The 24,576-nt window shown below is 31.7% G+C and overlaps 1 protein-coding gene and 1 long non-coding RNA gene across 22 annotated transcripts in view; one reads left to right on the top strand and one right to left on the bottom strand.

Annotated features, from left to right (window-relative positions):
- Positions 1 to 24,576, bottom strand: part of PARD3 (par-3 family cell polarity regulator) — a 670,322-nt gene that overhangs the window by 368,728 nt on the left and 277,018 nt on the right. For all 21 annotated transcript variants that reach the window (XM_031939686.1, XM_031939702.1, XM_031939690.1 and 18 more), the window contains exon 4: positions 1,131 to 1,309. In XM_031939686.1, the coding sequence (XP_031795546.1) occupies positions 1,131 to 1,309 (179 nt within the window). The remainder of the gene's footprint in view (positions 1 to 1,130; positions 1,310 to 24,576) is intronic.
- Positions 1,230 to 5,029, top strand: LOC116419449. The gene is made up of 4 exons (XR_004229762.1): positions 1,230 to 1,315; positions 1,485 to 1,600; positions 2,710 to 2,775; positions 4,591 to 5,029. It is a non-coding gene; the product is annotated as an uncharacterized LOC116419449 (long non-coding RNA).

Here is a 24,576-nt window from a genome sequence, read left to right as displayed (position 1 = left end):
GAAGATCATTGCTATTATCTTCTCCATTTTACAGAAATTTTTACAGAAAACTGAAGCAAAAAATCTCCGCTTACAGTACATATGGCACATGACTCAAATGAATCAACTAATATAAAACTAGTAAAAGTGGGCATTAATATAGGCAGCAATACATATATGCTATTGTGTCTCACAATTCTGAAATATATAGTGCAAAATTAACTACATTTTATTGATAACAAAATTAGAAGTTACAAGGAAGTTAAGTGACTTACAGAAGGAAACAGTTCATAAAACTAGGAATTGAACTTACATGCTTTGACTACATTAAAACACAATTAAATAACTTGTGGGTAAACTATGAGAAAACTAAACAATTCCAGGGATATTGAAAAGAAAAAAATGTGCTTGTAAATTATTTTACTTATAAAGAGACACAAAGTTTACATAGCAAGTAATATTCAAGCTCCTCTCCCTCACATTTAAAACCCTCCACAATCTAGCACCATTTTCCTTTTATATAATTCTATTCTGTTCACTATGCTCTGGACATATTAAAGAACTCTGTCTAGGTACTCTCTCTTTTTTATCTTTGTTCATATTGTTCTTTGTAGCTCCCAAAACATCTTTGCCTAGTGAATTCATTTAAACCCCAACTCAAATGTCACATCATCTGTGAAGACACCCCAGATTCTCTCCTTTAGTATTTTTTTCCTCTCTAGATTTCACAGCTGTTGGCCTCCCACCTCTCCAATGTAACAATCCTGCATTATCATTCCCAATGTATGGGTCTTCACTTGACTCCATGAGAGCAGACATTTTTCTTCACTCAACTCTGTGTCTCTACTCTAATTTCCATGCTCAATACAAAGTAGGGACTAAATATCAACTGAATTGAACCGAGATAACAATAAAACAAAATAAAGAGTTATGCAAAATAGGATAACTGCTTCAACTTACAAGTAATCATTTTTTTAAATAATATGAAATAGGATTTTTTGTTTTGTTTTGTTTTGTTTGTTTTTGTTTTTGTGGAAAGGCTTTGCAGAAAATAAAGGAGAATAGAACTTAACCAAAGGTTAAAACCACAGATCAAATAAGAATATCCAAGAGAAAAGCTTGATTAACACAATAAAATATATGGCATTTACCTTTCTATCACGAGTATTAGGGCTCCCAGAAGTGTTTTGCTTGAGGAAACCAGCTGTTGTGGACCAGCGTGTGGGGTTTTTCCGTGATGGCTCTTCAGAGGAAAAATTATTATCACTGATAGAGGTTGCAAGGCCAATTAATGCAGGGTCACTGCTTCGTCGTACATGAAGAGGCATATCTGAAGGTATAAATATGTACATTTTCTTTTAAAATTAATACCAAAGTACAGTTTATTTTAAAGTATACATGAATAAAAATTAAGATATTAAAAAGTTTTACTAAAGGGTTGCAATACTAAGGAGCCTTTCCTTATTTTTTTTCTTCACCTGTTCTTTCATGTTCATTAAATTTAGTAAAACCAATGTTTCTTGTGACATGCAAATAACTTTTATAGAAGAACTACATTTTCATCAGCATAAGGAGATCTCAACCAATGGAGATTGCAATCATGGTCACAACTATACAGAAGGTTGGTGTGCCCATTTCCACCCCAAATTCATTTTCCTTATTCAAAACTAGTTGTGAAATTCTGGGAAATTAACTAGTTTGATCATAAAGTAATTATAATACCCATACTTGAAAAGTGGTGGGAGAGCTCATTTTTTTTTTTTTTTTTTTTTAGTAATTTCAAATAAGGGAAGAATTAATGATTACATGTTTACATTTGAGAAGTTATCTAGGAGTTAAAATACCATAATCACCAAAACAAATTTCCAGAGGAGAAGTTCAATGCATGAGTTGACAGAGCCAATAAATCATACATATGTGATACATACAGAGGCACAACCTTTAAAAAATGAAATTTAAAGTGTGCTTTATGTCAACATATGTGTGAATATGTGCAACAGCCATCATATTACAGAATTAAGTGTTAGTAGCAAATGGAAGGTATGCTACTATAATTTGCCCTTGTAACTATGGTCAAATCATCTCAGAGATCTGGATTACTTCCCATCAGTAGATTCTGTCATCATAAAACCTTAGAGGAGGTTTACCCAATGAGATGGGGGGGGGGAGAGGGGAGATGGGGGGAAGAGAAGAACAAATATATCAACTTGCAAAAACCCTAATTACATTTATTAAAAAATGCACATAAAGAATATTGATATAATATAGATATACCCAATTTATTGCATTAGCTTTAGAGAAAATAGAAGATTCACTTTGGCATGCCTAATGGACTTTTTTTCCTTTTCTTCACTAAAAGCTTAGGGAAAAGCTTAATAAACAGCCTTCACATATCACTAAACTCAGCTCATTTGGGGCTCTTCAAAGGAAATGAGTTCTACAAATGTAAATTATTATCCTGGCTTGTTTTTTCCTTGTTTGTTTAAATGGGATAATTGTATTAATTATGCTTTAAGAATCATAGGATAGCAGAATTGAACAAGATTCTATCACACTAAATATTTCAAGGCAGAAGTTGAATACTTTGAATAATATGAATCCTTAGTAAAAATAAAATGTCATAAAAGATAAATTAATTCCTCTCTGATAGTATAAGTTGTTCTAAACGAAACTCATCTGTGAGCAACCACAATAGTGACATGTTATAGTATCTTTGTTTCTATATTAAAGGGTCTTTGAGAACTCTACTGTGCAGCTAAGAAATAGAGGAATAAAGCACCTCATATCCTAGAAACGGTAAGCTTTAACAAACAGAAGCTTGGTTAGACCCCTGGAGATATGAATAACAAAGGACACAGCTGTACCCACAAAAGCAGTAGCCAGAGAGCATAATAAAGTGACCATATTAATATAGGATTTCAGCCCCAGGAAAAAATTCAAACAGCAGGCATGATTCTCTTGGATTCGCTTGCCCACAAGTGGGTGCAGAATAAGCAGTGCAGCTTAGAAAACAATTATTCTGCTTCAATTAGAAAAGGTGCCTAGCAATAGTGTAGCATACCAAATTCAGAATTACTGAATATCTACACAAATAGATAACATACACAAATTAAACATAACTATAATTTCCAAAACAAGCCTACAAAAGATGCCTTCATGTAAAAAGACCAAATCAGGCTCCTTATTAACAAATTCCTTGGCACTCATCAATAATGCATTAATAAGTGATAGCTACAGTATTACAATAATAATAATAATAATAATAATAATAATAATAATAATCCTCAAAAAGGAAACAATTGTAGAATAGCCACAAAGATGAAAATGATTCCAAATTCTGGTCATTTTAATAAAAACAAATGCACATTGTGAACCCATTATACACAATATAGTGTAATAAATAGAAAAGAATATGGGAGATGGGGCTCAGAATTGACTAAAAAGAGGGATGAAGAATGCACATAAGGAGAAGACCAAGAAGGTAAAACTAAAGTAGTAAATTGGAAGTTTTATTAACCTTGATGTCAATAAAAAACTTCTTAACAAGTAACTCTATTCAAAAGTGAAACAGGCTGAATAATGAAGAGTTTTGTGTTCTCCCTTGTAGTTTTCAATCAAATATGGGCAACCACTTGGCTGCTATTTTATAGTGGGGATTTACTTTGTATATGGATTTCTACAGCCACTGAATTTCTATATGAATGTCTATAACCACTAAATTCCCTTACTAGTCTCTCCCTTATGACTGGGAGGCTACTGGGTAAAGCAATTAACTACACAAAGCCTTTTTATATGCAGGAGTTTGAATTTGGAGAACTTTACAGGTAACTATTTCCCATGCTTAATTTTGAATCCCCAGAAATTATTTATATCCCTAGCACTTAATATAGCATCTGGCACATAATAGGCTTTCAAAAAATATCCATCAAATAATTAAATGTTAAATGAATTGAATTAAAAAAAAAAAACACCACAAATTCTATAAATTTGTGAATTAACTTGAAGATCAGAAAAAAAAATAAGAATCAGTGGCAGTATTTGAACCCAGATTCTGTCTTCCTCCAGAATCAGTCTTACACTATAATACAACTCCAAACCCTAAAAACTGAAAGCATTAAAACTTTTAAAACTCTCCATTGGGATCAGAACTTTCCACAGCTATCTAATGGGCACCAGTAACCAAGCAGAGTATAATATCTTTTCAGCCCAGACTGGAAGCCTATCTCAGCTAAAGGATTACCTTTAATTTCTTGACCTTATCAACAAAATGAATCATGAGGCACAACTATGTCTGACATATTCTGAAGATTCCTATCCACTCAAACAAAAGGTTGCACAAATGAAGCCATTTCTGTACTGGAAAAAAGTTGATGTAGCCTTCTCACCTATGTATAATTTACCAGCTCACTGTTGCCAGAGAAGCCCAAGTGAAATATATTTATGACAGTAGTCTCATGTCCTCTATAATAATTAAAAATAACTTCTAGTTTAAAGCAATCTTAGCATTAGACAAGCCCATGCTTCTCTCCAATTTTGGCAAAAGAAATAGATTTAAAGAAATGCCCTAATTGAATATTACTAACATGATCCTTTGGTTTATTTAATATATAGATTTCCAAAGTATGTCCCCTGAAATATTAAAACAAAATACAAAGAAAAGAATGTTCAATAATTAAACCTCTGGAAGAAGCACACATGGGAGCAGAGCAATGTCACTGAATCTAGGATGAGAGCTAAGGGTGTTTGATGCCTGTGCTTACTTTGAAGAGTAGATAAAACGGCAATAAACCCTAATCATAAGACTTCAAATTCTCTGTGGCACTAATGTACTGTAAATATTGATTTGCCTCTTCAGGTAAGATGTCTGTTAAATAAGTTGTAGCATGAATTAGAAAAAAAGAATTAAATAACAGATATGCACATCTTGACTGTTAAATAGACCAAATATGTTCTCCCACAAACTTATGAGTATAACTAGAATTTTTCAAAATGTTTAATATTTATTATTTAATATTAAAACAATGAGCATCTGAACAAGTTGATCTCCCATTATCTCTGAATTTGACGATTGTTTTGTTTCTTTGTTGCTTTTATTAAGGCAGAGTCAATCATAAGGAAAGATAGTCATATTGGTTCCTATTCTACAGGACAGGTGCTGATAACTGGTGGTTTTCCTTTAAGTCAAAAGAAGTGGTTTTAATTCTAGAGCAGATACTAAATACAATGAGAACCACTTGGCTGCTATAAGTCTGCTGCCTTTTCTATACAAGGAGAAGTTTATATTGGGTACCTTCAAGTCTGTTGCATTTCTAAAATTCATGCTTTTGCTTTCCTATCATAGGATAATAGATCCAACGCATCTTTGAATTCATCAAGGTGAATATTGTCTACAGGCATTCAAATTAAGCCCATCTCCATCATTAAATTCGCTATAAGCATTAATCCGGAACACTAGGGGCCTTCCTCAAATTCCCTTGATATTTCAAAAGTATTTGTGGAGTAAGCAAGTTATCTATTGCTTGTCACTCTCACTTTGATCATCTTATTTTTACTACTCTTTTGTTGACAACTTTTTTTTATACTGCTCCTTCTTCCTCTTTTGTGTTACATGTTACATATAGTTAGCCCTATAACCCTCCACTCCATGATTCTCAACTTCAATGGCTCCCCAAGATTGCAGTATTCCATGACTTATCAGAAGAAGGTTATTTTTTTAAGTACCTGTGTCAGGGAATATGATGGGTTTATTAAAAGGACATTTGAATTTCCTTAATTTATTCACACACTTTCTTTTTTAAAAATATAGGATTCTACTTACTATCTATTTACATTGAATATCCAACACAGATATATCAGTAAGATGCACTCAACTGCCTATCTATCTGTACAATGTAGTCTAGAGAGAAGGCATTTTTTTCATATACTTTGTATTTTCATATCTTCATTGGTTTAAATTTTTCCATCAAAATGAAGAATAATTAAAATGGAAGTTTGTAGATCCCCAAATAAGTGTTGCTAAGTTTATTCACTGAGACAACTGACAAAGCAAAAAGAGGAGGAAGAGAAGGAATAACTAATAATAAATAGCTACCATTTTTAGAGCACTTCATGCTTTAAAACAAACATCCTCATTTTTCATTTTATCTTTACCACAACATAGGGAGATAGGTGCTATTAATGTTCCCAATTTTACAGATGAGCAAACAAAGTTAAAGGTCAAGTGACTTTCTAAGGACCACACAACTGGTAAGGGCTTGAAATTTAATTTCAACTCGGGATTCACGAATTCATGCCCAAATCTGTTCTGTTGGAGTTTGTGGGCCTGACTAAATACAAAAGTCTTAGCCAGTGCAAGGTCACAACCACTTTTAAATTTGTAACAAAAACTTTGCTTTATTGTCTTTTAGTCTGTTCAATAGTAATTTTATCAAGTCAATTTTACTTCTACCCATCATTTTTGTAGCTACCAGCATCAAATCTGTCATACATTATGTACTTTGTCCTTTTGGCTCAAAAGCCCTATAATAAATGTTTAAAGCAATCAATTGTAATCTGAATATTGTGATTTATTTTTCTTGAATGTGCATTGCTTATTGATCACATGTAGACTATCATGGGTGCTTATTAAATCGCCTTTAATATTTGTCTTTAAAACTGTATTAGAGATTGAAGTTCTATTTCTGGTATAGTGCCAATCTAGCACTTCATAACCATTTTCTTTTTCTACAGCTCTGGTATTTAATTGGTACTCTATCCCTTTTTGAAACTAAGTGCCAGTTCAGTGAGCTCATTAGCTAATTCCCCCAAGAAGCTAAGAATCACATTACCCAGACCTCTAATTTGCATATATTTAATTTTTATAATCATTTCTTTAATCATCAACAATTATAGTACTTTATAAAGAGATAGTTTTCTATACCTTATAGGTATTAATATACTTTTCTTTATTCCTTTTATTGATATCAAGACAAATTCCATTTTCCTCTTTATTTGCTAAATAAATCCTTCTTGTATCTTTTTTTAGGTGATACTGTTTATAAATTGCCTTTTAAGCACTAGGTTACTATTATTTTGTTTTATTTTTCAAAACAAACATGCTTCTTCTGCTAGGCCCTACAGTCTATTTGTCCAGGTTTAAGAGAATGGAGAAAAGAGGAGGCTATAACATATCATATTAGCCACCATTTCTTTGTTTATTTCTCTTTTTTGCAGTTGAATTCTATAGCAAAGTACTTTGTATACATTGTCTATTCATAAACATTCAGTAGCAAGTGTTTATACCTTATAGTTTATTACCCCCAAATTATAAAAAACATAAGGTTATATCAATGTAAAAATATCAATGTTTTCCTTAACTTCTTGATAAAGCAAAATTATTTCATCATTATTGGATTTCAGTATTTCTTCCCACTAATTCTTTAAATTGTTTCTCTGTTTTCTGGATATGGAACAGCATTTTAATGTTTTCAGTGCTTCATGCTAACAAATTAGGTTCTTTTAGAACATGGTGCAGTGGCAAACTCAAACAGAACAACCAAATCATATATAAAAATGCCCGACAATCACATGGTTAATTTAAAAAAAAAACAAAAAAACACATTCACATTATTTATGAGGTATTGCATTTTTACATATTTGGTTAAATATTTCCCATTTCACTTTTATTCTGGTTTGGGCAGCATTTGGGATTGTTTTAGGATACAATGCAGGTAGAAGCTGTGTTTGATACATCTGGCATACAAACATGGTGAGAAAAAACTTGGAGATTATATGTGATGGTAATGAAGAAGATATCTGATAGAAGACAAGAAAAAGTTTGTGGAAGTGAGATTTTTAAAAAATATATTTTGGCAGTATAATGAGTTTTGTGGTCATGTTCCCAAAAACAAAATGAAAGTGCAACTAAATCTATAATTCAGATAAATGGCTTTTTAAAGCAAAAACAAATGGGACAATTTGGATTTCTAAACTTTTTTTTTTGTATGCCTACTTGGATTCATCTCAAATATGCTTAAAATTACTAGTTTTATTAAAATCTCACTTATCTTGACTCTGATGTAGGACTGGAATATAAATTATTTATAATTTAAGTTGGACTGCAGACCAGTTACACAGACTCCAATAAAATGCATTTTTTAAAAGTGTGTTACTTCTTTGAGATGATATATTTAGTTAGATAAGAGACATCACTAAAATACACTCCATTATTGCTATGAAACTTTATAAACTTCTCTAGATCTATTTTTTGAAACTTTGGGATGAACTGATCAGTGACGATGCTAGTTATTCATTTATTTAATAAAATAATCACATTAGTCAATAAAGAAAGAAATCTAAATTTGAAATAAGAATAGCTGTCATTTACTGCTTATATCACTGGACAAATCATTGTACCTTTTTGGCTTCCAGTTTTTTCCTTTGGAAAATGAAAAGAATTAGGGGCAAGTAGGCAGCACAATGACTTAAGACCATTCCTAGATTCAGGAAAACATAAGTTCAAATGTAGCTTCAGACATTTAACACTTACTAGTTTGACTCTGGGCAAGTCACTCAACCTCAATTGAAAGGATGGAAGGAAATAGGGATAGTTTGTCCTGGATCAGGCTTCCTCTTTTCACCTGAGATAGGTTTTACAAATCAAACATTTACTGATAAGAAATCATAAAGAAATGTATTTAGAAACAATTTGTGTATGTATACAGAATTTTACTATTTATTAAAGATGAAAGTTAATTTGCATACTAATGAGATGGATGTGCTTATTTATTTTTTTCCTTTTTTTATTATAGCTTTTTATTTACAAGTTATATGTATGGCTAATTTTTCAGCATTGGTAATTGCAAAACCTTTTGTTACAATTTTTTCCTTTCCTCTTCCCACCCCCTCCCCCAGATGGCAGGTTGACCAATACATGTTATATATGTTAAAGTATATATTAAATACAATATATGTATACATGTCCATACAATTATTTTGCTGTACAAAAAGAATCAAACTTTGAAATAGTGTACAATTATCCTGTGAAGGAAATCAAAAATGCTGGCAGACAAATATAGAGGGATTGGGAATTCTATGTAGTGGTTCATACTCTCATTGCCCAGAGTTCTTTCGCTGGGTGAAGCTGGTTCAATTCATTACTGCTCTATTGGAACTGATTTGGTTCATCTCATTGTTGAAGATGGCCACATTCATAAGAATCGATCATCATATAGTATTGTTGTTGAAGTGTATATAATGATCTCCTGGTCTTGCTCATTTCATTCAGCATCAATTCATGTAAGTCTCACCAAGCTTTTCTGAAATCCTCCTGCTGGTCATTTCTTACAGAACAATAATATTCCATAAAACTCATATACCATAATTTATTCAGCCATTGTCCAATTGATGGGCATCCACTCAATTTCCAGTTTCTGGTCACTACAAAGAGGGCTGCCACAAACATTCTTGCACATACAGGTTCCTTTCCCTTCTTTAAGATCTCTTTGAGATATAAGCCCAGTAGTTGTGCTTGTTTATTTTTACATAAAGAATTAAATCATGGTAGAATATTTAATATCTTTTACTGTTGTCAATTTTTTTTTTTTTACAAACCCTATATTTGCAAGAAGCTTTTTTCTAAATGACATCTAAAACCCTCTCCAGAAAGATCACAACTGTTTGTTTGTTTTTTTTAAGATACTTGCTTTCACCCTTCCTTGGCAGAGAAAGACACTGGGAATGTCATATGTATACCCATTATTTTTCAAAGGAAAAAAATTTCACATAATGTTGTCCCCATTGCAAGTATTCTCTTTGGTTTTATTCTTGGCATGATATACCAATCCCTATTTTTTGTGGTGGAGTAATTTCAGTCCTGTTTGATTCTTCATGACCCCTCATAGAGTTTTCTTGACAAAAAAAATTTAATCAATTTAATTCTCCAGCTCATTTTCTAAATGTGGAACTGAGACAAATAGGGTTAAATGACCTGTCTGGGGTCATACAACTATTAAGGGTCTAAGACCAGATTTAAATTCAAGATGAGTCTTCTTAACTTTGGGCCCAGTACCCTCTCCACTACACCACTGAGTGCTCCAAATAGACTCCTGGTACCTCTGATTAAGGAACCAGTGACTATAATCTCTGATAGCCCCAGATTCAAAGGATAGCCTAAAAGGTCACATAGCTACTAAATGTCTAAGGCCAGATTTAAACTCAGAAAGATGAATCTTCCTGACTTAAGCCCAGCACTCCATCTCTACTAAGCCATTTAGCTACTTATTTAATCATATAATATTTCTCTAATTTGAAGGCATTAAGAAAAAGAAGAAAGCATGCAGTTGAGTGTGGATGTACTGCTTCTTTGACAATAGGACTTCCACATATGAAAATTCAGTAACTTCCCTTTAAACTTTGAGGCCTAAAAAATTAATGTGTGCCTGAAGAGAGACTTGAACTCAGCTCTGCTTGATATCAGGCTTATCCTAAATCTTTAACCCATTCAAACAGGTCAACTCTGAAAATTACAAAATATATTTACTGGAGATGAAAAGAAATGTTGCTGAAATATTCTCCAACTTCAAGACATTCTTGCACAATCCGACAGTTAAGAACTTTATCCATAACTCTGACAACCTGACAACCAAGCAAATAAAACTCAACCCAATTGCTGTTTCCTAGGTAACATGCATAGCCAAAGCCAGAAGAACAAAAACAAAAACAAGTGTTGCAGCATTTTCAGTGGCTTAAAAAATGCATTTTAATTGGCAAATTGTCAGAAACACAATACAAAGTCATTTTAATTAAAATGGTAAAGAGTAGGATGTCATTTTTATTATTGAAAATGAGGTATGAACAGGGATAATAATGAAATTTATCCCACACTACTTTGGAATAAGCAGCAAAGTTAATGAAATCAAAACCATTCTTTGTTTGAAAAAAATATATGCTTCTTTGCATTTTTTTTTTTAAATAAAATTCTTAACCAGCAACAAGGAGCAATTATGAGAACTACCTGGTATGATCACTACTTCTAATACACAAGTAGACACACACACACACACACACACACACACACACACACACAAATTCAAAAAATAAAAAGTCTTCCTTAACTGATAATGTCAACTCTATGTCCACTAAGACAAGCTTAGATTAAATTATCACTTTTTTTTTGGAGGCCCAGTTACTTTACTATAAAATGAACAGAAAAGATGAGAAGCTCAATAATATTTGTTTATATCTCTAACAGTCTATAATAAGAGAGGTTATAAGGTAGAAAATGGAGGTGTTAATTTTGACAAGCAGCACTGCTTTTTATTTTTGTTGTTTTTCCCCCAGCAGTTATTAACAGTTAACCTTTAGGAAGAATAAAGGAAAAATACTAAGAAATGGCTACTATATTTAAAATAATTACTGCCTTTGGAATTCTAATGCTATTTGCTCTTATTTCTACATGGTAATAATACTGACTTGGAAGAATAGACACATGAAAGATGAACATTTTAGCAAATTACATTTAGAATCATGAAGACCTGTGTACCAACTCTTTCCCTAAAATTATAGCTATGCAATCATGTACATATCACAACTTCTTTGACTCTTAATTCAAAATATCTATGAAACGGAGATGAAAATAACATGAATTTCTACCTCACAAGGTTGTTGTGCATCCAATAAGATAACATGTAAAAAACTTTGGCAACTTAAAAGCAATTTTGTTGCTATAATTATGTTACCGAAATGATATGAAGGAAATCTCCCTCCACTCTTCCTCACCTACGCATCAGACAATCCATCCACACAATCCATGTTCTCCTACTATTACCCATCTCTATGGAGTTAGGAAAATGAAGAAAATGAAAATGAGATGAATTTGAAAAACTTAACCAAAGGAAATGCTAACTTTCCACACATATTTCCATTCATTCAACTTTCATAAAAAGCAAAAAGATACTATCACTTTCCTCACAGATTACATTACCTGCAATTGAACTTAATTAGATAAATCCGCATGACTCTATATATTAATTGCACTTCTAAAATGGGGCTAATTGGGTATCTACTTGCATTTGCACGCACTTTCAGATTTTCAACATATGTGCTTTCTTACAAAAACCAAAAAAGGCAGCCATGAATGACTATGGAGAAGGGTAGGGTTGTAATTAGCCATGAAAAGAAGACTGACTCCCCAAGAGTATTGCTACATATGCTAGTGTGACATTTTTAGAAATTAATTGGGGATTCATTTAAATATGCTTTCCCCTTCCCTTTTATAGTGCTGTACAACTTATTTATCACCCGAGGGCCAATTTGGATAGTAATACACTTCTTTTAACATAAGCTCCTAAGAAAACATCCCAGAGCACCATCAATATTACTCAAGAATCACAATAATGATTTAAAAAAAAAAAATACAGAGAATTGAGAATGAACAACATTTTATCATAAAGGAACATTGTTCACATCAACTGAGAAGCAAATCACCTTAATTTAACAAGTGATGAAATTTTTTTACAAATCTGTCTCTAATAAAATTGTTCATAAGGAAGGAAGTGGAGGTGTTACATACATACATATGTTTACAACATAACATGATGCACTAGAGCCAGCTTATCTTTTAGAAGAAATGAGTTTAGGTTCTGTCTCAATTGCTCAAAAATGATATTTGTTAATTACCATTTAGAGACTCTATCTCAACTCTTTCCTCTGGTATTCTAGGCATATATAAGATATTTGTTTGTTTTATTTCTTAGACTCTTGGATATTTGTTCCCAACAAGAGCACCAGTAAAAATACTTTGATAACACTGACCAAGTACAATGTTTCACACATCTTTTGGCAAAAATTTGTATTTTATCCTGAACTGGCAAACAATGAAATAAAACTCCAAAATTTTATTGTGTGTGTGTGTGTATGTGTGTGTGTGTGTATATATATATACAACTTCTTCACAAATAGGCCAAATTACCTTCATATTCTGCTATGAATTTCAATGACCTAAACTAATTAGAAAAAAAAAGAGAAATAAAAACATAATTTGCGTTCGCACACACACACATACACATACACACACACAAAGATAGATAGTCAAAAAGAGAGGATTCAAAAGACAAAGTGAAAGCCAGACAAAGAGGAAGACAGAAACGATGAGGGAGAAGATAAAAATCCTTATTTTGAAATAATCACACCAATACATCTATTGACATATATAAAACCAAAGCAAACAGAAACTTTTAGAATGCTGGCACTCTGGACTATTTTTTAAGTAGTAGTCCACCAAAATAGCGATATAAAAATAAGCAGGAATACTAGACTATATTAAAGCTTGATAGAATTTGATGGAATAGAACTAAATAAACAGAAATCAAATACACAATTTCAGAGGCAATGTGTTGATTTGTTTTGCTTGACTACAACTGGAAGAAAGGAGTGAATTCAAGGTAGCATTGATGACACCAAACTGTTTTTAAACAAAAGGGAAACACCATAAATGAAATATTTTTAAAATGTGAGAAAAGAAATTTATATTAAAAAAAACAGATTTATAAGGCAATGTTATAACTATATGAAATTTTATACTTTTTTTAAAAATCTAACCTATGCCTAAAAGACATTCATGGTATAATATATATATATATATTTTTTTTCTTCATTTAAAATTACTTATTACTTAACATTTGTCAAATGAATGAAAATAACAAAGAAGAAAAGAGTTTTAAAATTTTCTTAACTTTTGACATAAACATGTTTTTGTAGAGTACTAATTTTGAGGACATCAAATTTCACTAAAACAGCAAATGCCAAATAAAAAATCCAAGAGGTGAAATAGCCTATTTTCTTCCCATACATGAAATAATATTACTATTATTTTTGTCCCAAGAAACATACCACTTGATTATTCCCTTCTGAGTCTTTATGTACATACATTGAAAAAGGAGTAAGACAGCATGGAAGCTCAGAAAACAACAAAACTGAGACTCCCTGGAGCCAAACTGCAGCTGCCTACCATAACCTTCTGTTAACTGTCAAATAAGATCTCACCTCCTACAGGATCCCTCCGTCCACTCTACCCATTCTTCCTTTGACACTTCATCAATTTCTCACTTACTGACAATTAGCATGAGGACATAATGAAAAAAACTGGCTAATAAATAGAAATAATTGAAAGCAAGATAGCCACAGTATGTATTGGTTTCCTCAGTATTAGAGAACTTCAAGGAAAGAATGGATAGCAATTCAGTGGATATGTTGGAGAGGGAATTCTTATTCAGGCTTAGAATAGGTCATCCTCAAGGTTACTTCCAAACTTTTGATTATCTAATTATAGTTGGTAAACAAGAACTTAAGAGCTTTCAATGAATCAGGCACATTGCTAAACCCTGGAAATTAAAAAAAGAAGAAAACAATGGCTTTGGATATGTGAAAATTAGCATTGTACTTCCAAGAATAAGCTGAAAATGACCACCTGTTGTTTGTATTGTTATTATATTTTTGATGGTGGTATTGTTGTTAATGCTGGTAGCAAAAACAGTAATATACATTTATAGAATTCTTAAAAGTTTTTCCATATGCTCATACTTTTTATTAAATCCTTACAATAGCCTGGTAATTTAAGTAGAACTGATACTATGTATACTAAATGTAACCAAATATCACATTAGTATGGAAAGAACTTTTTAGTTCACAGTTCAGATACCATGTCTAAAACTATTCAACTTACTTAGGAGAGATTTAGATGTACAAAACTTGGAGTTAAGAGCACATTATCTTAAATATTATTTCTTAGAACCTTAATCACTTTCGCATGCAACATGAAATTTAATGTCATGATTAGTGAATCTAGTTAGATTTTGAACCTTATTTAGTTTCATGAGATTTAACTTGCAAAGAAAAATCATATTTATCACTAATTATTAAAATTTCTAGCATTGTTCAGAAAGAAAATAAATCATATCTACAATCATAACAATGTTACTACTATCAAGATTACATGGGCAATCACTATTTTTCAGAGAGAGAGAGAGAGAGAGAGAGAGGCAGGCAATGAAGTAATAAGAAAATATTGGAGAGCAGAAAAAAAAATTTTAAAGATATATTTTTGTAACTAAAAATTACAATGGAATCACAGTACATTCTTAAATGAAAGAACTCTCCATAAATCACCCACAAAGTAAAAGTATTTAACCAAGAAAAAGAATCAGATTCAGAATTGAGGGGCAAAAAAAAAAAAAACAAAAAACACCCTAAAGTTCTAGAACTTAATTGAAATCTAACAGTCAAAAGAAAACACACACACACACACACACACACACACACACACACACACACAAAATTTACAAAGTACTTTCCAACCCCAAAGACACTATAAGATCGATTAGTTGTAGTAAAAATAACAGGAAAAAAAGAAATATATTTGGAATGCAATCTGTTAGTATGCAACAGAAATTTTAAAACACTCTTTGACTCAGTAATGAATAAAATAGTTGAATTACCATCCTGGTAATACAATCAAAAACAAAAAAAAGGAATTATCTCTTTATAGATTTTTATAGCAATATTGTTTGTGATGGGAAAAATGGAAGAAATCTAAACATTTAATAATAAGAATATGCGTTAAATAAATTGTGGCACATTATTGTAATGGAATTCTATAATGCAATTAAGATAAATCTATGGAAAACATAAATAAATATGGAAAGACCTTGATGAAAAAATTGATAATTAAAAAGAAAAAAAGAAATCAGAAGAACTGGTGAATGAAAAAGAACAGGCAAATAGTGCTGGTGCATATTTAAGAGAACATGAGAAATTATGAGACTTTGTATATTGCAATTTTTCTAAATATAAGTAGGTAGAAAACTGATTCTATTGATGTTTAAGTTTATAAAGAATGATTCAAAAATATTAAAGAGTTGCAAAGAAATAATAAAGGGCACACAATAGAGTAGAATAAAAATAAAAATCTGTTACTGTAACTAACAATCACAAAACAATATATTTTTAAAGAAAAGAACTACCCATAAATCACCCCCACCATAAAGACATGATATATTTATGTAATAAAAAATAATATTTGACAAAAATAATTAAATTAAGACGTGAGGGGTTTTAAAAAAGCAACAACACCTAAAAGCTCCATATTAAAGTAAACAAATTTGATTGTCAAAAGAAAAACAAAACACAAAAATACATAAAGGTTTATGTGAAAAATACTGTTATCCTCTATAAATTGCTATAAAAACCTAGTAGACCAAGAGATCTAGAAATGAGCAAGAGAGTGAATATTTATTACTATGCCCAAAGCATAGTGCTAAGCACTAAGATAGATGCAAACAAAAAAGCAAAGTCTTTGTTTTCAAGGACCAATTATTCTGTTAAAGGGACACACACACATTTCACTGATGAATTTGATAGTCCCTAACAATATCTTTATGATGATAAGGAAAAAGACAAACTTTTTCTGTGTGATCTTTGAGAGTAAAACTAGATTCGTTAGAACAGTACAAAAAAAGAACAGCATTGAATCATGAGAAAGAAAATTTGGGATCCAATCTTGGTTCCATCATTTATTTTCTTTGTGAGTTTGGACAAATAATTTCATGACTCACTTACCACATATATAAAATGATAGGACAATACAAGATGACACCTAAGATCCCTTTCACCTTAAATACATGACTCTATTCTAAGTCTGAGGGATAACAATGATTTTGTTCAAAGAAAGAAGTTTCCACAAACTGATCTTTTAAAAAGGAGGAGAGAAGGGGAAGCCTTTATGAGCAAGCCTATTCTCTCTTTGGAATTGTTTAAGGTGAGTGGCCATATATAGGAAATATTATGGAAGGGAAAACTAATATCAAAAGGGGATGGAATATATGACCTCTAAGGTCTCTTCAAAATTGAAAAAAAAAAAATAGAAGACTCAAAGATTAAAAGAATTTCATACCAAAATATTTAAATATATTTACATGCCATAATTACTCTTAAAAATATAAAAATGTAATTTTCAGTATCTTAGGATGAAAGATTTATAGCTTAGGTTAAGCGACGGTCTTAAGACCATGCAATGTGCCAAACCTTGATGAACGACTGACCAAAATCATTTCTACAATAAAACGATGGGGGACTGCATCTAGACTGCCTCTGTATAATTTTTGGATATTCTTGCTGTATTAGGGAGAAAGTTTCCTTTGTTAAATGTTCAACAATATAATAGTGTCTATCTGGCTCCCAATACAACAAAGTTAAAAGAGTCTTGGAGTTACAGTAACATCTCTAACAAAACCCTAAGTAATCTATTCTCAGAAAAAGAATTAGAACTAGCTGTATTCAGAAAGGCCTGGAGAGACTTACACGAACTGATGCTGAGTGAAATGAGCAGGACCAGGAGATCATTATATACTTCAACAACAATACTAGATGATGACCAGTTCTGATGGATCAGGCCATCCTCAGCAACGAGATCAACCAAATCATTTCATGGAGCAGTAATGAACTGAACTAGCTATACCCAGAAAAAGAACTCTGGGAGATGACTAAAAACCATTACATTGAATTCCCAATCCCTATATTTATGCACACCTGCATCTTTGATTTCCTTCACAAGCTAATTGTACAATAATTCAGAGTCTGATTCTTTTTGTACAGCAAAATAATGTTTTGGTCATGTATACTTATTGTGTATCTAAGTTATATTTTAATATATTTAACATCTACTGGTCATCCTGCCATTTAGGGGAGGGGGTGGGGGGGTAAGAGGTGAAAAATTGGAACAAGAGGTTTGGCAATTGTTAATGCTGTAAAATTACCCATGTATATATCCTGTAAATAAAAGGCTATTAAATAAAAAAAAAAAATTAAAAAAAAAAGAACTAGCTGTAAAAGAATTACCAAAGAAAATTATTTCTGTTCCTGAAATATTCACAAATGAATTCTATGAAACTTTTAAAGAGCTATTAGTACCACTAATATGCAAATTATTCTCAAAACTTAAGAAAACATTCAAACTCATTTTCTGGTGCAGTTATTCCTAATACCAAGTGAGGAATAAAGTATGGAAGAAATATAGAACAACATCATTAATGAACATTGACTCAAAAATTTAATAAAATCCTGTTCCCCCCACCAAAAGGAAAAAAAACACCTGTCAGTAATTCATACAAGAAATCATTTATCATAAACAGAAATGCAAGAATGGTTCAACATAAATAAAATATATAAATTTAAATAAATTTTAAAATTCACCAAACTAAAAGCAAAACCATTCAAAATCATGTTGTATCAACAAATGCAGAAAAAGACTTTCACAAAGTACAAATTAAATTTAAAAAATACAACTCCACAAAGGGTAGCCTTTTTGTTTTAACATAGCCAACTTAAAAAAAAAAAAAAAACATAGAATCAAATACAATGAAAACATATTAAAAGCTTTTTCCTCAAAAAAAAAAAATAATAAAACAAAGATATCTACTGTCCCTTCCATTATTTAATCAATTTTTTGATATAGTACTAGAAATTTCTTAAAGTAGCTATATCAAAACACATAAAATAATCGTAGACTTCATTACAAATTACCCTTTAAAAAATAAGGAACTTAAAAAATTGTAGGGATATTTATAGTTCATGACAAGATCACATCATTCCTGATCTTTAATCATGGTTTTAATGCTAAACCTATCAAAATATGAAGAGATACTTTATAGAAATTGATAAAATAATTACAAATTCATGTGGGAAAAAACAGAAAGGTATAGAATATAAAGTAAAATAATGGAGAAGGAAAAATGAAGGAAGAATAGCACTTTCAAAGATCAAATTATTTTATATCGCAACAATCAAATAATCTTTTTGAAGGAAGAATAGCACTTTCAAAGATCAAATTATTTTATATCGCAACAATCAAATAATCTTTTTAACAATCATTTAAAATTAGCAGTAGATCAATGGAGCAGGATGGAAAAAAAGAGAATTATAGACAAATGAAATTTAAATATGCAATTTTCCATCAATTAGAAAAGATAAATTACAAAGAAAAGAACTATATTTTTGTGATTTAAAAACAAATAACTGCTGGGAAAAGTGGAAAAACAATCTGCTAGAAATTGGGTTTGGAGCTGTACCTTGTACCACTGCATAATACATTCTAAGTGGATATGTGATTTTAATATTACAGATATTAAAATTTTTTTAATTAGAAAAGAAATATTTCTTCCACAGCTTGAGGAGATTATTTAGAAAACAATAGATAAAAGCAATTACAAAATATAAAATAAATAACTGACTACAGGAACATAAAAACAAAATTAATGAAAGTACAAAATCAATCCAAATTCAGGAGTGGGGACTTATCTTTTTTCCGTTTTTAAAAAAAAAATTGTCTGATAGGGGTTTTGTATACAAGATATAGGACCAACTAAAACATATATGTAGATCAACAGATAAGAACAAAAGAAGAGAAAGTGATTAACAATATGAAAGAATGCTGCAAATCATTGACATTATTCAAACTAAAACAACCCTAAGATTTCACTTCATACTCAGCAAATTAACAAAGATGATTTTTTAAAAAAGGAAATAGTCATTGACAATAGGCTTCTAGGAAGATAAGCATGCTAGTGCTTTGTTGGTGGAATTTTAAAGCAGTAAAGACTTTTCAGAAAGGAATTTGTAATTACTTGAAGTGATTAAAATATCTATACTCTGAGATTCCACTATCAAACTTGTACTTCAAGAACATTGATTAGAAGAGAATCCTCATATATACCAAAATATTGATAGCTAATGTTTTTGTGAATGCAAATAATTGGAAACTAAGTAGCTACCCAATGACTAAATAAATCATGGTATAGGAATGTAATGGAACATAAACATAAACATAAAAGAACCTGTTGGTTCTTTTAGCACAGTAACATGGAAAGATTGATGTGTTCTGAGGTAGCTAGTGGTGAAGCAGACAGAGTGCCGGCCCTAACCTTAATTAAATCTGGTATTGGATATTTAGTAGTATGTGAGACTAGACAAGGCACTTATCCACTGTTTGCCTCAGTTATCTCAACCATAAAATAGAGATGGTAACAGCATATCCCTACCAGGATTATTGCAAGGAACAAATGAAATAACTATAAAATACTAAGCACAATGCCTGGCATGCTGTAGGTGCTATATAAATGTTTATTCCCTTGACTCAGAAAAAAAATTCAGGCAAGAAAGCAATAAACACTATGATTATAAACATGTAAACAGTAAGAACCACCACAAAATACAATGTTGCAAAATTACAGAGAAGCAGTATGGCTCCAGAAAATAGGTATAAAAAAATGCTTTTTTGTGGGGTTGAGTGGTAATGAAAAAAGGGAAAAGTTTATAGTATATAGCACATATTTTGAAGGCTTTTTCAATGTACTGATGAGCTCTGCTGAATTTTTTTCTTATTTTGAAATTTTATTTGTTATAGGAGTAGATTAACTGGAAAAGGTGATAGAAAGAAATTATGGGGGAAATATAATTAAATTTCTCAATAAAAATTATTTTTAAAAGCATGTTGTAAGCATACAAAATCATAAATCCAATTAGATAAAAACATAATTTGAACAAAATTTTATTTAGTGTTGTATTGCTACTACCCCCCCCCCCCAATAACTTCCAGTATATTAACTGGAGCTCAATTATTGCTACTAATTGCCATGAGTCAACTCGTCCTGCTCCCACTGGTTTTCCCATTTACAAGCAAGGAGAACAATCTCCCTTATGTATTAATAGGATCTCAATGAGATCTCCAACAGAGAAATTTCATTTGTTATACCAACCTCCATTTGATACTTAATATCCAAAATATAAATGATGGTTTGTTTTATTCTCATTGTCACAGGGACAGCTATATGCAAGTGTTAACTATATTGAGGTTTTTGGTATGAAAATGCCAGACTATAGTAATTGCAATTTTCATATTATGATGACCTATGAGCAAGAAAAAAAAAATCTGATAGCTAAAAAAACCAACTATTTTATTTGTAATGATTCATAGATTTACTAGATTTTCTTCATTAATCAAAGACTGAATAGCTTCGGGTTGAAGATCCAAATTTGGGTTAATGTTTATAAACAAGAAACAATTATGAATAAATACACTAATTGGCTAACCAAGTTTAATTGTAGAGGAAAGTCTTTGTTAAGTTGACAGGCTATTTTGCTGGAAAATGTCATTAAGCAAATACATTCTGTGCCCTTGCTAGTAATACAAGACATGTAATTCACACATATTTGCAAAAGATAATCATCATAGAATTCTAAAAGGTAAACGCTAAGCAAACTAAGGAGAGCTTGGAATACCTTATTATATTAGATAATAAAACCCATTGATGACCATGTTCATGTTTGCACTACTCCTCTCCACCAAAAAAAAAAAAATTTTATCCCAAGATCATTCACTACAATCCCAACATGACTGGACTAAGTAGTGGAGACAGAAATACATGAAAACAAAGCAGTTGCTACTACCCTCAAGGAGCTTAAATTTGAATGAAGGAAAATACTAACATATAAAAGGAATGTAATAAGGGTAAAGGGATGCAATGTAGCTGAGGAGGAAGAGGATTCCAAAGAGACCAGGTGTAACTACGCAAAACAGAGCTGAGCTCTTTACCCAATGCAGTGGGTGAAGCAAGTCAGTTAACTTCTCTCAGGCCCAATTTTCATATTTAAAACCAACTTATCTATATGTATATGCTCAGAAAAAGAGGAAGATTCATTTTTTCAAAAATGATCTCAAATGTTTCCTTGGTATCTCCCCTAACTATTCCTATAACCACCTACATAGTTTAGGTCTTCCTTATTTCTCTGCTAGATTAATGACTGATTAAGCCTTACTCCATACCAACCTATATGAGCTGTCAGATTTTTCTTCCTAATTGTACATCGCTGATGATGTATATCACTCCATAGTTCAGAAATCTTTTATGGCTACTTATTAACTAACAAAATAAATCCAAATTTTGCAGCATGAAATTTAAATTCCTCCCCCGTTTTATTTCACCTAACATTTCCAGGGATTTTATAATGGGAGCATTCACCTTTGCATAATTTATGTTCTAGGTAAACCAGAAAAATTGCTATACTACAAACATGCCCTTGGCTCCTTTAGCCTTTCTCTATAGTATAGAATCAAAGCTCTTAGTATTAGAACTGGAAAGAACTCCCATTTTACTTTGGCTCTGTTGCCCTACCTGGATTCAGCTGCAGAGAACAAGATGCTCCTCCCTGGATGAGTTCATCACTTCTAAACACAATACTATATTGCTAACACGGTTAATCCTTCATGGAAACTACCTCCTTGGGCCTCTTCTTCTCTAAGACTGGAAAGCTGGAGAGTGGAGTACCAAACTCTGCCCAATTCCTTCCTTTATAGAGAGCAGAAGCAGAACTCTCAGATTACTTCCTTTTTCATTTGTAGTCCCTCCTGGTTTCAAGTCCATAGAAAAGAATACACTCCTGGTTTCTCCTTGTCTTCCATACTCCATCCCATCCCCTTTCCTTCTGTGTTGTCTTCGCTTTGACACTAAAAGTCACTTGAGGCCAAGAATGGTCTTCGGGTTTTCCCCCCCACTTATTAGTATTTTATTTTCTCCAATTACATATAAAGATAATCTTCAATATTCATTTTTGCATGATTTTGAGTTGTGAATTTTTCTCCCTTTCCCTCTCCCCAAAATAGCAAATCAGACATAGGTTATACATACACAATCAATTTAAGCATATTTCCATATTAGTCATGTTACGAAAGAAAAATTAAAACAAAGGAAAAAACATGAGAATGAGTCAAAAAGTGAAAACGTTTTGAGTCACATTCAATCTCCATAGTTCTTTTTCTAATGTACATAGCATTTTCAATCTCAAGACTATTACATTCTCTTGGATCACTGCATTGATGAGAAGAGCCAAGTCTCTCATAGTTCGCACAGTTTTGGTATTACTGTATATAGAATTCTCTTGTTTATCCTTATTTCACTTAGCATCAATTCCTACAAGTTTTTCCAGACTTTTCTGAAATCAGCTTGGATATTATTTCTTATAGAACAAGAGTATTCATTACATCCATATGCCACAACTTTTTCAACCATTCCCCATTGACTGACATCCACTAAATTTTCAATTCCTTGCTACCACACAAAGGTGCTACAAACATTTTTTGCATATATGGGTTCTTTCCCAGTAGTGGCACTGTTGTACCAAAGGGGATATACAGTTTAATAGTCCTTTGGGCATAGTTTCAACACAATGCATTACTGTCCCAGTTTTCAACATTTACCATTATCTTTTCCTGTCATCTTAGCCAATCTGAGAGGTGTGAGGTGGTACCTCAGAGTTGTTTTGTTAATTTCAATATATGAAAATTGTCTGTTCTTATCCTTTGACCATTTATCAACTGGGGAATGACTTGTACTCTTATCAATTTGACTTGTCTCTCTATATATATATTTTTTTAAAAATGAGACTTATCAGAAACATTGACTGTCAAAATTGTTTCCAAGCCTTCTGCTTCCCTTCCTTCCTTGACTACAGTGGTTTTGTTGTGCAAAATTTTCTTTTGATATAATGAAAATCAGAATTATCCATTTTGCATTTCCTAATGTTCTCTGCTTTTTCATAGAGACTTCCAGATTTTATATTGTTTACAGCTGTTTTAAATGAAATTTCCCTTTCTAACTTTTGTTGCTCATTGTTGTTCCCAATGATATATGCGTTTATTTTCTATCTTGCAACTTTGCTACCATTGTTAATTGTTTCAAGTAATTTTGAGTTGATTCTCTAAGTATACCATTTTACCATCTGCAAAGAGTGATAATTTTGTTATCTCACTGCCTACTCTGATAGACTTTCTTTTTATAAATTGTATCTAGTTTTTAGCATAGTGTCTAGTACAATAAGGGCTTAATGTATTTTGGATTATGTTGGACTTTGAGGCTAGTCCATTTTACGCATGAAAAAAGGTTGCAGTGATCAATATTAAAAATCAGATTTAAACTCAAGTTGTCCAATGCTATAGCACATTTGCATTATATCTCACTATTTCTCATTCCCCAGCCTGAAATATTCCTTCCTATATATCTCAACAAGAAGAAAAATTTAAAAGGGGGGTTGGGGAAGGGGAATTCCTCTTTCCAAAGTTACTTATCCCCTTTTTTGATTTCCTCTAACTCTTTTGTGACTTAACATACCATAGCAGAGAGCTATTTATCTCTAGAGAAAGATGCAGGTTCAAGTCTTATTACTAACACATTCTGGCAATGTGACATCTAGAAAGTCTCCCAGTTTCAATTTCTTTCATAAAATTGAAGCAATGATAGGACCTATCTTACAACACTCCTGTAGGAATCAAACAAAGCATGGAAAGAGCTTTCTAGACCTTAAAAGTACTATGTAAATACAATATATTATGTTTATGACATTCTGGTTTGTATTAATATCTTTTCTCCTATGTTATATATCATTAAAGGAAAGACTCAAATCCTATTTGTAATTTGCTTCAGCACTAGAACTTCAGATGCTAAGTTTTTTGACAGAAAAAAATAATTACCAGTGAGGAAACTTGAGGTTCATTAGGTTAAGTGCCCTGTCCTT

This window comes from Sarcophilus harrisii, chromosome 5 (assembly GCF_902635505.1).
Source record: "Sarcophilus harrisii chromosome 5, mSarHar1.11, whole genome shotgun sequence".
In the NCBI taxonomy this organism is placed as follows: Eukaryota; Metazoa; Chordata; class Mammalia; order Dasyuromorphia; family Dasyuridae; genus Sarcophilus; species Sarcophilus harrisii.
The sequence above is the reverse complement of the archived record's forward strand: the minus strand, read 5'-3'. Positions and strand labels throughout refer to the sequence as shown.